This window comes from Platalea leucorodia (genome assembly GCF_965183815.1).
Source record: "Platalea leucorodia genome assembly, chromosome: 5".
In the NCBI taxonomy this organism is placed as follows: domain Eukaryota; kingdom Metazoa; phylum Chordata; class Aves; order Pelecaniformes; family Threskiornithidae; genus Platalea; species Platalea leucorodia.
In genome coordinates this window covers 48,313,106-48,326,933 of record NC_138827.1, presented here as the reverse complement: position 1 = coordinate 48,326,933, position 13,828 = coordinate 48,313,106, and the positions used below count along the sequence as shown (strand labels likewise).

Here is a 13,828-nt window from a genome sequence, read left to right as displayed (position 1 = left end):
TACTATGCTTGCTCTGGGGATGGGAAACATTCTGCATTGAGGGGGTAAGTACTGATTTTTGTCATGAGCAGCTGTTATTTATAGATAAGTTTACTGACAACTATTACAACTGATCATGCTGCTGATGGTTAAGAATGATGTTTATGCAGTGTGTTCTTATAATACCATTTAGGCATGTTTATCATTAATGGGCCAGTGAGATTAGAACAAGATGACTATTGTATGGGATGGCTCCTGTGTGGCTGGGAAATGTTCAGTGGATGTGGGCATTGCTTCAGCCTGCTGTGGGAGTACTCTGGCTGCTGGTCCTGGGTAGCTCCCACGTGTGGAGCCCTTGGGAGGCTTACACAGATGGGCTCTCACTGCTACCGGCTCCCTGCCATGGCAATGGGACCCTGGGTGCCCCAAACCTTCCAGGCTCTCCTGGCTTACTTGCAGACCGTGGTGGTGCTGGCTGAGGCTGGCAGCGAGGAATGTTAATTTTAGCCGGCACCTGCTCCGCTCCAGGGAGTGTATTTATTTCAGAAGCACCATGTGTTTGTCTTTCTGAAACAAAAATGTTTCTAGACTTGGGGTTTGTGGAGAGATTCCAAAAACCTGGGATAATTGCAAATTGAAATGAAACCATGGTGCAAAGAATCAAAATGTCTATGAAGACAAAATCTGGTTTTTCAGGTGGTTCCATTCCATCCACACCCCAGCGGATATCAAAGATGGGCCTGTGTTTTTAAAAAAACAGCTCTGAAATTGTTCCCAGTCCCACCTCTAAAATAAATAAATACATGCATATGTGTGTGCCTCATGAGAATGAGCTCTGCCAGCTCATCAGAATAAAATGTCAGCAAATGCCAGCAAGTTCCTGACCTTAATTCCAGCAGGCTTGCCTTCTTCTCTTTTCTGAAGTTTTTTGCTTCCTTCCCAGCCTTTGCTATTTAGATGTTAATCGCCAGGTTTTATTAGGCAGAAAAGGTATCCGCTTGCTGCGCTGACCTGCACGCCTTGCTTTGCGCTTCTTCCCCCTGGGGCTGTGCAGGTGACTGGAGGGACAAGGTGACTCCCTGCCCAAGCCCACCATGGGCTCACAGGTAGCGAGTTTTGGGATGCTCTGCGCCAGCTGGGCCTTGATGTCGCATAGCTGTGTGCTCTAGTGCACTCTTCAATTGCAGGACCGTGATCCTAAAAGAATTTGCTGCTATAGGATTTTGTGGAAAGACATTAAAGCAAACTGGCGCACCCAACTATGAGCAGGATCCTACCTTTCCTATCTGAATGCCTGCCTGAGAGCCAATTTGCTTTACAATTTATTGCTTAGAGCTGCAAAATCTGCCATCTGCTCATTTCTTCTCATAACCATGCTCTGCAATGTTTCTCATTCCCACCCACATCCAGCACAATAAAAAAATATTTGCATACCTGACTAAAAGCCCTTTTATTTATTGCCCTCCAGAGGAGGGGCCTCCTGAGCACAAACAGCGCGCAGTGTATTTTCCCCAACACCACTGTGCTGCGCTGTCGCTGTGGAAGCAACACGTGCAGTGATGGCTATGGAGTCACCAGCCACGGGTACATTGAATCACTCGCTTTGAGAGCGCTAGCAGCAAGAGAAGGGGGATGCTGGCCTGCTGGGGCCGTGGTGCGTGCTCGCCATTGCCTTGTTTGCGGATGGCGGTCCTCTCCTCCCGCAATGGTGTGGCACAAGAGTTGCGGGGAAAGTTGCAGCTTTGCCATCCTGGCACAAAGGGTGTTTGATGTACAAAGGGCTCTGCAAACATCATGTTTCCCCATGTCTCCCAGGCTAGCTAAAGGATTGCAGGTTGTTTCTGTTATAGGCTGTGGATGTTACAATAACAAACATGTCTTTCTGTTGGAAATACTGCAGTATTTTCATAGTGGGTTTTTTTAAGGGCAAGACTAGACAATGCATGCTGACACTTGCAGGCCAGACTGCCTTCATAAAATATTTGCACAGTATCAGCTCTTTTCTAGTCCCGAAACCTACCAAAGCTTTGTGGTGCTTTGAAAACTGCTACAGGCGAACTCAAAACGCTCCTGACCAACTCTTTTGGGTCCCTTGCTTTTGGGTATGTTGCTCAATGCAAACCAATGCACAAGTGTGCCGCCAGCTGGGGTGACAGTCTGCTCTCCCCGCTGCGCCCCATGGCACCCCAGCAGCTGCTGCTGGAGGAGGCAGCGGAGCTGCGGGGCTCTGCCTCTGATCGAGCTGCCGCTGGCCCTGGCCGGAGGGGTCTCGTGGTGGTGTCGGGGTGGACAGGTGGTGACGTGGTTTTTTGTCTGGCTTTCTCATAAGCATTGCAAGAATATCTCTCTAACTTCACAGGGTGAAAAAAGGAAGTCTGTGAATCTCGGGTGGGGCGTGGGACCCGTTTCCCTGGGGTGCTGGGGCAGGAGCAAGAGCAGAAGCCCCCGAAAGCCCTGGGCTGCAGCGCAGGGGAGACGGGGAACGGCTGGAGAAGGCGATCGCCTCCCCGCTCCGGTCTGGGCTTTCTGTGCTGCATTTCACGGCCTTCCCAGGAGATGGCAGGCCAGTTTTAAAAATCCACAGCCCGCGGCTGGCAGCGAGCGGCTGCAACCTGCGCCGGGAGAGGGCTGGGCCAGGGCCCCGGGCGCCGGGGGCAGCGGGGGCCGAGCGCCTGCCCCTCGGGGGCTGCCCGCGCCTCTCTCGTTCATGGAAGAGTCCTTGGAAATGTCCTGGAGGTTCGCTCAAGATTGGATGGGCCCCATCCCCGGCAACGCGGCTTTGGCGAGGTCCCCGCCCGCTCGGGTGGCCGATGGGACCTTTGCCCCGGGACCCTGTGCCAAGGCGGGCGAGCCACCGCGGCCGGGCGCGGGGCGGGAATGGATGGGGCTGCAAAAACAAGCAAACCGGTTACACAGCTTCAGCGTGTCATTCCAGGGCTTCTAATTATTGATTTTGAAAGGGAGGAAACAGGTTCTGGACTTGCAGGACAAACGCCCGTGTGAGAGTTTAATTCTCTCCCTGTTCTTCGGGGATCTCCTGTACCTTCTGGTTGCGGTGGTGGTGGTGGACTAAGCTCGACGTCCTGGGATCAAAAGCCTGGAAAGGAAGAGGTGGTGATTTGGCAGGCGTGGTACAAGGGCAGGGAGAGCTGGTCATTGTCTCTCTTTTTTTCTGGGATCACGGTTAATGTTTGTAACATAACAGGAAGGTGGAATCACGTGAAATGCCACAGGTATCCTAAACTGCCTGCAGAGCCTGTGTGACTTTGTCTGGAGCACCGCCTGATGCTGCAAGTACCACCCAAATCACGCTTGGGGCAGCAGGCGGGTGGGGGTTTGGGGCAGACCGGCTGCAGAAGAGCTGCTGCCCCCCTCCCCCGCGGCTGCTGTTTCCGTGCTGCAGCAGCACTGAGCTGCTGACCTGAGAGGCCCACATGCTGAGAGTCCAGAAGCAATGGCAGAGTGAGGCTCGTCCTTTTGGTTCAGCCCCAGTATTTGAAGAGCGGTCTCCAGGTTTGCCCTAGGCACCTCAGCAGTCAGTGAGAACGGCCACCGTGGCTGTGGAAGAGGCCAGAGGAGCAGGCTAGGGACAGCCCAGGGCATCCACCACCCGCCAGGGTCTGCGAGCAGCCCCGGCACTGCTGGGCAAACCCACCGGGACTGCCTGGGAGGAGCTGGTTTGTTTGTGGCCTCTGAAGGCTTCCCATCAAACACCCATGTCTGCGCCGGGGGGCAAAACCCCCCAAAGGCACCATTCACTGAAGGGATGCTTGCAAGCCCTCCCACACAGGAATTCAGTTCTTCACCAAATCCATGGGGCTTTGCTGGCTGTGGAAAGGCAGCAGTCAGCAAGGCTGCATGTCTTTAATCAAATTTAGCACAGGAACAGGGCTCCAGAGAAGCTGTGGGATCTCTGTCCCTGGGGATACTTGCAACTCACCTAGACACAGCCCTGAGCTGCTGCTCTTGTCTTGAAGCTTGCCCTGCTTGGAGCAGGCATTGGACTAGAGACCTCCAGGGGACTTCTCCAGTGACTGTATCATTCCCCGCACCTCGGACTTCACTGCTGTCAGCTAAACCTTTGCTAGGGGTAAACAGAAACCTTCATCAAGAACCTAGAGCATCAAACACCATGGAGCAGATCCAGGCTCAAGACTGTCCCACCACCAGCTTCTGCCTGTCCCAGGCTTAAGTGAGCTCAAGTGCCTTGTGGGTGTCCAGTTCTCTGCACCCTTTTTGCCCAGGGATCTCTGCAAGTGCAGTCACCAAGCTGCTGCCGCCCCAACGCACAGCACTGATCCCCTGCCCCCTTCCAAAACAAGGAGTAAAGGTTTTCAAGAGCCCAGGGCTTGCTGGCATCTTGCCTTCAGTGGGAAATCATCCCTTGATTCACTTGTCCAAGTGCTGACAGCTCTGTGACCCTGAGCCTGGCGCAGGGAAGCTGGCAGCACAGCCGCCATTCCTGTACACCTCTCGTGGGCGTGACTGAGCACAGGGATTTCTCAGCTTGTCGTGTAACTGTCGGTGCCCAGCCTGCTATCCGAGCCTCCGGGGATGGCGGGAAGCCCACTCCCCTTTGAGGCGAAACAATACTTTTTCAGATGTGGCTGAAACACTGCAGCTGTGGATGGCTTTGAACTACGTTATACACTCAAAGGAAGTTTCATCGCATTGATTTTTCGGACTGAATCAATGGCCCTGAATCTGTTATGCCCAGGAAAGGGCCAACAGCCAGCACTGCTGTTTGCATTGCAGTCAGTTGGAAACGTGAGGCACGTGAGGGAAACGTGCTCTGGTGGGTAGGACTGTGCAAGCAGAGCAAGGCAAGGGCTTTGGGAGTTGTGGGTCTCCTGTGGAGTGGGGGGGACACTGCTGCCCTGCGAAAGGCTTGTCCCACGTGGTGCCTCTGGCATGCCTGAAGGCCAGTGTGAGCTCTTCAGCCATGCTGCAGTGAGATGAGCTTCGCGCCTGTCAGGCAGCATCTGTGGGTGTTAAAACACAGAGGGATGGAGCCCTGCCTGAGGGTGCGGCACACGCGTGGGGAAAGGGGTGAACAGCCTGGACTGGCAGTCAGAGCTACGCGAGCGGGTCACTGCACATCTGGAAAGCAACTCTGGGGTGCTTTCAGGGGGTGGGGGAGCACATTCACAGCTTTCGGGGCTTTTATAAGGTAGGGCACAGTAGGGTCGCGTCTGGTCACACGGACTGGCCTTTCATTAAGTGCAAGATGGAGATTTTTCACCTCCCGCTCCCTGGATTTCCATCACGTCCGGTGTTGATGCAAAGACGCGGACCCGGCGTTCCTGGGCCCGAGCGCTTGCAGCAGCCCCGGCTCTCCCGCCCAGGGGGTGCCTCGCCCGGGGCCCGCTCCCAGCCGCGGGCTGCGCCGTGTGCGCCCCGGGGAGGCGGCGCGGCCTCCCCCGCGGCTCGGCGCGCCCCGGGCTCAGCGGGGCCCCCACCGTAACCGCTTGCGAGGCTTTTTTTTATTTTAAACTTTGGCGGGGCTGCAGACCCGGCACCGCGCACTAGATGTCAGCGGTGCCTTCCCCAGCGCCCCTTTCGGGTCCTCATTTTTTCGCGCTTCCTTGCCCCTCCCCGCTGGAAGAGGAGGGGTGCGGAGACCCGCGCTCCGAGACCCCCCTCCCCTCCCCTCCCCTCCCCTCCCCTCCCCTCCCCTCCCCTCCTCTCCTTTCCTCCGCGGCGGCGCGTCCCCGCCCCGGGGCCGGCCGGCGGCGAGGGGCGGAGGTTGCGCGGCGGCGGCGGCGCCGGGCGCGCTGCAGGGGCAGCCCGGCCGCCGCGGGGCCGCCATGCCCGCCAAGTCCAAGTACAACCTGGTGGATGACCGGCACGACCTCCGCATCCCCCTGCACAACGAGGACGCCTTCCAGCACGGCATCTGCTTCGAGGCCAAGGTGGGCAGCGGGCGCGGAGGGGGGCCGCGGGGACCGGCGGGGGGTCCGCGGGAGTCCCTGCCCAGCGCTTGCACCCCGGCCCCCGGGATTCCCTGTTTTCCAGCTCTCTTTTCGCACAGCCTTGGGTTTTCTCCGCTTTCCCCCTTGGCATTGCCTGCTCTCCCCCAAACTCGACTGCAAAGAGTTGGGTGAGGCTTCCCACCCATCCCGTAAGGATGTCGAAGCTCGATGGATGGGTCGAGCTGGAGCGGGGTCACCCTGCTGCTTTCCTTCCTTGGCCCTGCATCCCTCCTTGGCTCGGCGTGGTGTTGCTTGGGGACGCTGGCCCAGGAGAGCCAGGGACTGTGTGCATCTTCCCGGGAAAGAGCGGAGGGTTCGGGCTTTGCTCTGCATTTCCAGCGCTGTGGGTAATGCTGGAGTGCCGGCGTGATGGGGACGGCTGGTGTCCTGCAGGATGCCTTGTACCCTGGTGCTCCTCTGATGGGATAAACTCACCGTGTGAGCAGACGGAGGAACTGCATGCCATTTGCAGTGCAGTGCGAGAGGTCAGGGCTGCCCGCCCGAAATAAAAGCTTGCTATTTCTCCTTACATATATAAACCGTTCTTGCTAGTGGATTTGGCAGGAAGTGCTATTTTTTTTTTTTTTTTTTCTGTTGGGACCTCTCAGTCTCTTACTCCATTTAGGCTGTGGCTTCCCACAGTCTGAGTGCTTGCGCTCTCTCAGCAGGCTGGGAAAAAGCCAAGCGACCCATCCACGTTGCCCAGCCCTGAGCAGGTAGCGCTGGCCGGCAGTACACCAGGAAGTAGCTGGCCATGAAATCTGAAAAGGGGAAGCATAAAATCCTGCCCCCTTTGCTGTTCCTGGGGGATACGGTTGTCACACTGATGAGATACTCCAAGTGAGGTTGACTTGCAAAAAACCAGGTGTAAAACGGATTTTCAATGGCAGGGAGGGAGGTATCTGTCACACGCTGTTGTCCTGGGAGCACAGGTGCTGGCAGGGGAAGTATCGCAGCTCTGGCATTTAATCCCGTGCAGTGCCCCGGGGGCAAGGCTGCAGCTCCTCAGAGGGTGTCAAAGTTGTGTTATTTCCCCCTCTTCTCGTGGCTGGGAGGGTTCCTCTGCAGAGGCCATGGCCTCCCTCATGGCAGGCACTGTGCTGCAGAGAGCAAAACAGCAGAGGAGTTGTTTACAGAGCAAACTTAAACCTGCTTTGCAACTCCTTCCTTGGGAAGACTGTACAAATTCCGCTTTGCAGCCTTTCGCTCCTGGATTATTGGAGCCAATTGCTGTTTCACTGCCAGCACCTGCTCAGCCCCACCTGTGGGGAGGCTGCAAAGCATCTCCCCTTCTAAATCCCGTGTGCCCAGGTTTAAGTGCTGTGCCTCTTCCATGCCAGGTTTGGGTGGCCCAGCCACCCACCCCTGGGATAGGGCTTCAGTTGCCCCTCGGTCTGCTCGTGGCTCATCTCTTTTCCATGCTGCTGGTCTGGCTGCATTAATGGGGTGGCGCATATTAGTCTTTGTTAGCTGCTCTTTCTCTTATTTTGTATCCCATGGCACACGTTAATGCCAAGCACGATCCATATGAAACCCAGCTTCTGAATTTGTGGGTTTCTCCAGCAGCTCCTGATGCCAGATGCAGAATGCAGATGGCTTAGGCAATTACTCCATCCTTTTATTAGATTGCTGGAGATTAATTAAATGCTTACACTCCTTTAGTTCCTTTTATCCCTAAGAATCCCGAGCGCTTAAACCCGCATGGCTCTTCTTTTGGCCAGGCACCCAGCGCGAGTCGCAAAAATGAGGAACTCTGATTTAGAGCAGAACTTTGGGGGAAGATTAAAGAAGAAAAATGCTTGGCTGGGGCGCCGGGACTCGCGTGCCTGTCTCCTAAAAGCCTTCTGGGATTGCTGATAGCGCGGGTGGCGGGGATCCCGGTGTTACAGCCCTCAGCAGCTGGATCAGCGGTCTCTGCTCCAGCAGCCCGGGATTCCTGACGAGCTTGCTTGGGGCTCACCGCAGGGGCGTAACACAGGCCTGAGTCGGTATGCACTGATTTATTGTTTTAAGTTTTAATTTTATTTTAACACTCAGACCTACGCTGTCTGCTGCTGTCTTTAAATGGCACACGTAGTGGATGTAATGCGTGTTTTGGTTCATCAGTAGCTGTTGGCATCCATGCTGATGTTCCCCTTGCTTCTCTCCCAAGGGAGTCCCAGTGTCCCAGGGTGGGTGGCCGCAGGCAGTTAGGATTTGGGCTCTTTTCAAGCACAGAGTGATGGACTTGCTCTGAAGCAAGTGGTGCTGTCACATGCGATGCTTTCAGGAGACTTGTGTGCTCGTCCCCACTGGAGCTACTTGCAGCCATATCCTCTGGCACGGGGACACCGAGTCTGAGCGAAGTGTCCTCTAAGGATTACGTTAATCCATTTTCTGGAGATAAATCCAATAGTTGGAAAATCCCACTCCATCTTCTTAGGAATAGTAATACATTTCACACTTTTGGGTCTGTTTTCATTGGCCACCCCTCTTGGCATCAAACCTCTCTGTGTCCCTGAGGCGCCTCAGCCAGGCTGCTGGGAATTGGGGGAGCTGGCTCCGAGGGAAGGCAGGGCATTCGCTTTCTTCTGCGTCTTGTGATCTGAATTGTTGAATAAAATCAAAAGCCTGGCCTCTTGAGTTAGCTGAAGCATTCGGATGAAAGAGCTGGGAGCCGCGTGCTGCATGGCACAGTGGAGCAGGCATAAATTCCCACTTGTGCAATGGTTTTCTGGTTAAATAAATGGGTATGTAGAGAGTGAAGCCTCCTCCTGTCCTCCTCCACCTCTCTGCCCAGCACTTCTCCTCTGGTCGGGGTGAGGAGGAGGGGGATGTGAGCTTACTCCTTATCTTCCCAAAGCCTTGGTGCTGCAGTACAAAACCCAAGGGTCAGCTTGTGCAACACCAGCAATTTTGTGCATTCAGAAATCATGACTCAGGCTACTCCAACGCCTCCAGAGAGATCAGCGTGTAGAGGGAATTAAATGGGGTGGTGGAGCTTGTCATTGGACTGCCGGACCCGCTGTCCATTTGTGTGCAGGGGTGCTGGGTGCTGCAGGGTTTGCAAGGGGAAGCTGTTACTGGCCCCCCATCATTAGAGCCGCTCTCAGGAGCTCACTGTGCTGGGCTTTCCTCCTGCCCTGGAGATCTTGTGGTCCAGAGCAAGGGCCTGCCTACCAAGTACCCCTTATTTGGAAACAGCTATTAATCCTTCAGTCTTTAGGCTCGTTAATCCATTCATAGTGCCCTAATGTACATGGTTCCCAATGAAGGGGGGAGGTGGGTGCAAGGACCCTCTCTGCTGCTCCCCGATCTGCAGGCAAGGGGAGAAGGGGCTGTCCAAGCAAACCGTGGTCCTCGGGCAGACCTACTGCCTGCAGTCTGGGACTGCCATGGGCTGGGACAAGACGTGCTGAGACCCGGCTTTCCTGATATCAGACCTGTTTGCAGATAAACGTGGGATTGGAGGTTTGGGAGGATTGCTGCTGTTCTGGGCAGCAGGTGGGGTTTTTGGGTTTGGGTGGTGGTCCCCGTTCCCCCCCCCCCCCCCCCCCCCCAAGGGATCTTGGCAACCAGGCATTTTCTCTCATGTTTGTCAGTACTTTTCTCTGCTTTTGTGCGTGGGAAACTGAAGTTGAACCAAGCATCTGCTGCTGTCTATGTTTGGAGATGGGACATGAAGGAGACTTCAGTCTGATCCAGTATGTCCCTTCCTATGAACCCCTCCAGCTCACCTGCCGCCACCTTACCGGGGCTGCCAGCACTGGCAGTGCCTGCCGGTTGCTGCAAAGATAATCACTTTATCAGGAAAGGGATTATAGCCTCAGGTGAACACTAAGCAGCAAATGCATGTGTGTTTCCACTCTCGTGTATATTTTTATGTATGTAGGGGCCATACAGAAAAGTGTTTGAAGTGAGCTGAGTTGCAGGCAGCTCCGATTGTGGTCTTCGGTTCCCCTCCTCTGCTTCGGGCTCCCTTCACAGCAAGATTCCCTTTCCTGGAGGGCTGGGAAGCCCGAGGCAGGTTGTGTGAAGCTCTGCACCTCTTTAGCTGCCTGGGAGAGACTTGGCAGCTTTATCTGGGGGCTGTTTGTACTGGCAGCTCTGGAGTATGGTGTGCTCTGTCAGGGCTGCACAGCCTGGAGCAAAGATGCAGTGTGATTTAGCCCAGGATTGCTTGCTCAAGGCTATAAATAACCTTCCCAAGTGCCACAAAAGTTCTCATCTGAAACAGTGGCATATTTCTGCCATACTTGTTAAGTCAGTTCACAGGCTGCTTAGTGAAGCTCTTAGCCAAAAAAAAAAAAAAAAAACAAAAAAAACCACCAAACAAAAAAAAACCAACTCTGCCGGGATTTGGCAGAGCTGCGTGTGCCCAGACTGTGGGTACCAGCCAGGCAGTGCGTGGGCTCAGCAGATGCCAGAAGGTCCTGAGGAAGAAGTGATGGGGGTGGGATGCTCCCAGCCCTGCTTTCTGGCCGCTGAAGTGCTCCGATCTCGCGCATCCCGTACACGAGCGCCTGTTAAGGCTGTAGCTGGGTGTAAGCACAGGAAGCTCAGCCCCTGCGTGGGGGGCAGCTGTGGGCGGCGTGGCTGGGTGGGGTACGGAAACAGGGGCGAGTGGACGGCCCTGGTTTATTGGCATGGAAAAACTTCAGCTCTGCTGCTGCACCCCCTCGCTCCTGGTGTCCCTGCTGCAGGGCTGTATCCTGCTGCAGAGGTGTCTCCCCTTGTTGCGTGAGCTCCATTTTGGCCGGTGAGAGGGGAGGGTAGGTACAGTGCACATGGCTCTGGTGGGCGCTGAGGTCTTGTCTTGGGACCCCCAGAGCTCTGTGTTGCTGGTGCTCGAGCCCCTGCGCAGCTCATAGGCAGTGCAAGGGTTTCCAGGATCAGCAGGCAGGTAAGCACTAATATCCTTAGGACATCAGCTTGACCAGTGGTGCCTGGCACGAGGTGTCCCTGTGTTCATGCCCGCTGGCTGGTTGCGTAGCTCTGGATGAGTCTGACGTGCTGCATTTAACTACCTGGGTCCCAGGGCTGGATGCACCCCAGTGTCCTCAGGGTGCAGAGCCCAGTTAAGGGAGGACTGGGAAGGGCTGGAGCCCTCCAGCTCAGCAGAGAGCCCGTTGCACCCGTCTGCTGGGCTCAGGCTGGAAAGCCAAGGCTTTTTTCCATTGAAGTCAGCTGGCATCCTGACTTTTCCGTCTGTTTTGGCCTCTGAGCCCACACCACTGCAGTCTGAGTAAACTTCCCCCTTTCCTTCCAGCGAGGCTGGGTGTTCCTGGGGTGCAGGGCAGAGCCGGGGCCGTGCCAGCCCAGCCTCGTGGCTCCCCGGGTGGAGGCTGTGTGTGGGAGAGTGGGAGCACTGGGACAGCAAGTTGGGTTTCTCCTTGCTTTCCCTGACCACAGCAGCCCCGGGAGAAGCCCTTATCAGCCAGGCTGCAGAGAGGCTGGGTGTTACCCTGGGCACTGGGGAAATAAAGAGATTTCAAATCTCCGGGCTCAGGGTGCCTGGCTGGGAACTGGTGCCTGAGCACTTTGGCCCTTGCTTCGTGGCACAGCTGTGTGTCACGAGGCCGACACCCCAATACCTGGTGTGGCCTCATGCCGCCCGGGACTCTTCAGAAATCTTGGGACCCTCGCGCTCTGTATCTGATGCCTCCTGCCCGACTGCCAGTACCTCGGGTAACCCCTCCCCAGCCCGGGTGCAGGGTCCCCTGCCCAGACGAGGCCCTCCTGGCCCCGAGGATGGCTGTGTAGCCCGTGGTGCGATGCCCCAGCCTGGGGCTGGTGCCAGCGTGTCTCCTCTGCCTGCGCTGCCGTGCTGCCTGCCTGCCTGCAGCTCCTCTGCAGAAGCAGTGGGTCTTCATCTGTGGCAAGCTCTCTGACCCAGGGCAGCTTTTGAAGCTGGAAACCCGGCAGCCAGCCAATCTAGGCTCCCCTGTAAGTTGGGTATGATTCAGCCCTGACCTTTGTACGCAGTATCGGGCTGGCGGAGAGGCAGCGTGCCTCCCTCGGGAAGGCGGCAGCTTCTCTCCACGAAGGCTTTCACTGCCCACCACTGCCCGCCACCCACAAGGGATCTCATCAACACCCCTTGGAAGGTGTCCCCCTGTCAGGGATGTGATCGGCCTTCGGTTTTCCGAAAATATCTGCCACCTGCTGTCACAGAAAGAGTGCCTTCTCAAGAAAATTCATTTCTGACAGAGCAGAAAATGAGCCATATTAAACAACCTCAAGGAAAAATGAGAAACTAAGTGACTTGTGCAAACATTGCTTTGGCAAAATGCACTCCTTTGTTTTCTTGGTTTTTTTTCCTCTGGCCTGGGGAGGACTGGTATTTCCCTGAACTGGGCAGGTCTTTTGTAAGCCATGGGCTGAGCGTGCATGGTGTGGGCTGCATCTGGAGGCCCCTTCCAGCCATGCCAGGGGCAGACAGGGGAGCCTATTTGCCTGGGAGGGGGACAGCAAGCAAGCTCCCTTCGTGTGCTGAGAAGCCCGAGGGGTGACGGCCACCAAGCCTGTGCAATGGCAGGGAGAGGGGCTGCCCTTTCTAGGGTCCCTGGAAGGACTGATGGAAGACTGGGTCCTACACACGGGGATGAGGAGCAGTAGGGTGAGCAGGGGACTGAAAGCGCCCTGCAAAATATGAGCGTTGTGCCTGCCTGCCCGTGCCGCCGGGCGACACAGCCGCAGTGGCTGTGGCCGTTTGCAATGGGAGGGCTGCCTTTGTGGGGCTGCCAGAGGGCCTTGTTACAGGAGGGACCCCCTCGGCTGCCCATTCACTGGTGCTCCGAGCAGGCGGCCTTTCTCCTCCTAATTGGGCCAGGGAGGAGGGGGTGCCTGGGACTGCCCTCCCCACCGAGCCAGCCGTGCCCCCCGCCTTCAGAGCGTGGGGATCGGTGACCCCCTAATCCCGCCTGGCTCTTGGGTGCAGGTGGGGGGGCTCCACCTCTGCCCCGCATCCGCTGGCAGGGTGGTGGGGCCACAGATCTGGAGGCGATTATTTGGGAAAGCTGTGTCCTGCATATGTGCATATGGTTTCCTCCTCCTCCTCCTTGGTTCCCGGGGGCTTGGGGAGGGTGGGTTCTTTCATGGGTTTATTTTCTTTGTCAGCTCTCTTTCACACAGCTTTATTTTCCTTCCTTTTGTCTTGGGCGCCTTCCTTTCTCCTCCACAGGCTCAGCCCCAGCCCTGCTGCCTCCCTTTCCCGCAGGGTTGACCTGCTGGCTCGGATGCTGGCCTGAACCCTGGGAGCCAGGACATCAGCCCCTGAGTGGACCAGGGCCACCACTGTGCCTGCCACCTCACTTGGGGCACACAGATTTTAAAGGAAGGCAAAAGCCCATGTCTGGGGTCTGGGAGCCCCCATGCTCGGGGATCCCTGGGTCTCAGCGTTGGGGTGGGATGAAGGGGGAGTCCTCTACCCCGGAGGCTCCTGCTGCTTTGCTGGTCCTTGCGTCTGCCTCACCTGCTTTTTACCACACCTCTTCCCGAAATGAAAGTTGGTGTTGTGAGTAGGGGGGCTGGAGGAGAGCAGAGCAGGAGCAGCCCTTGGTGCGCTTATTGCCTGCAAATCACTAATACGGGTGGTTTCTCAGGCCATCCCCGCTCCTTGCCTGGGAAATAGTCATTTAGCTGAAAGGCTGACCTCCACAAGTCCACATTTTTGGGATGATACTCATCACATTGTGAAGGGTTACTCCTCTGCAGTGCAGTTCCTGCTTGTGATTTCTGCCCTGAAGGCAGAAATAATCTGGGGAGACTTTGTCCATCTGTTGAGTTTTGTGAAACGTGCAAAAAATACCTGCCTCCAGAGTGGAGGGGGAGGTGGGTGTTTTTGGAGCTGCGAGCACAGTAATTGTGTGAAGTGAGCCCACATGGGGGCTGGAGGT

The 13,828-nt window shown here is 56.2% G+C and overlaps 1 protein-coding gene across 4 annotated transcripts in view; it reads left to right on the top strand.

Moving 5' to 3' along the window:
* Positions 1 to 5,725: 5,725 nt before the first annotated feature.
* Positions 5,726 to 13,828, top strand: part of NOS1AP (nitric oxide synthase 1 adaptor protein) — a 49,491-nt gene continuing 41,388 nt past the window's right edge. For all 4 annotated transcript variants that reach the window (XM_082314653.1, XM_082314652.1, XM_082314655.1 and 1 more), the window contains exon 1: positions 5,726 to 5,891. In XM_082314653.1, coding sequence (XP_082170779.1) covers positions 5,787 to 5,891 — 105 coding nt within the window. In that variant the 5' untranslated portion in view covers positions 5,726 to 5,786. The remainder of the gene's footprint in view (positions 5,892 to 13,828) is intronic.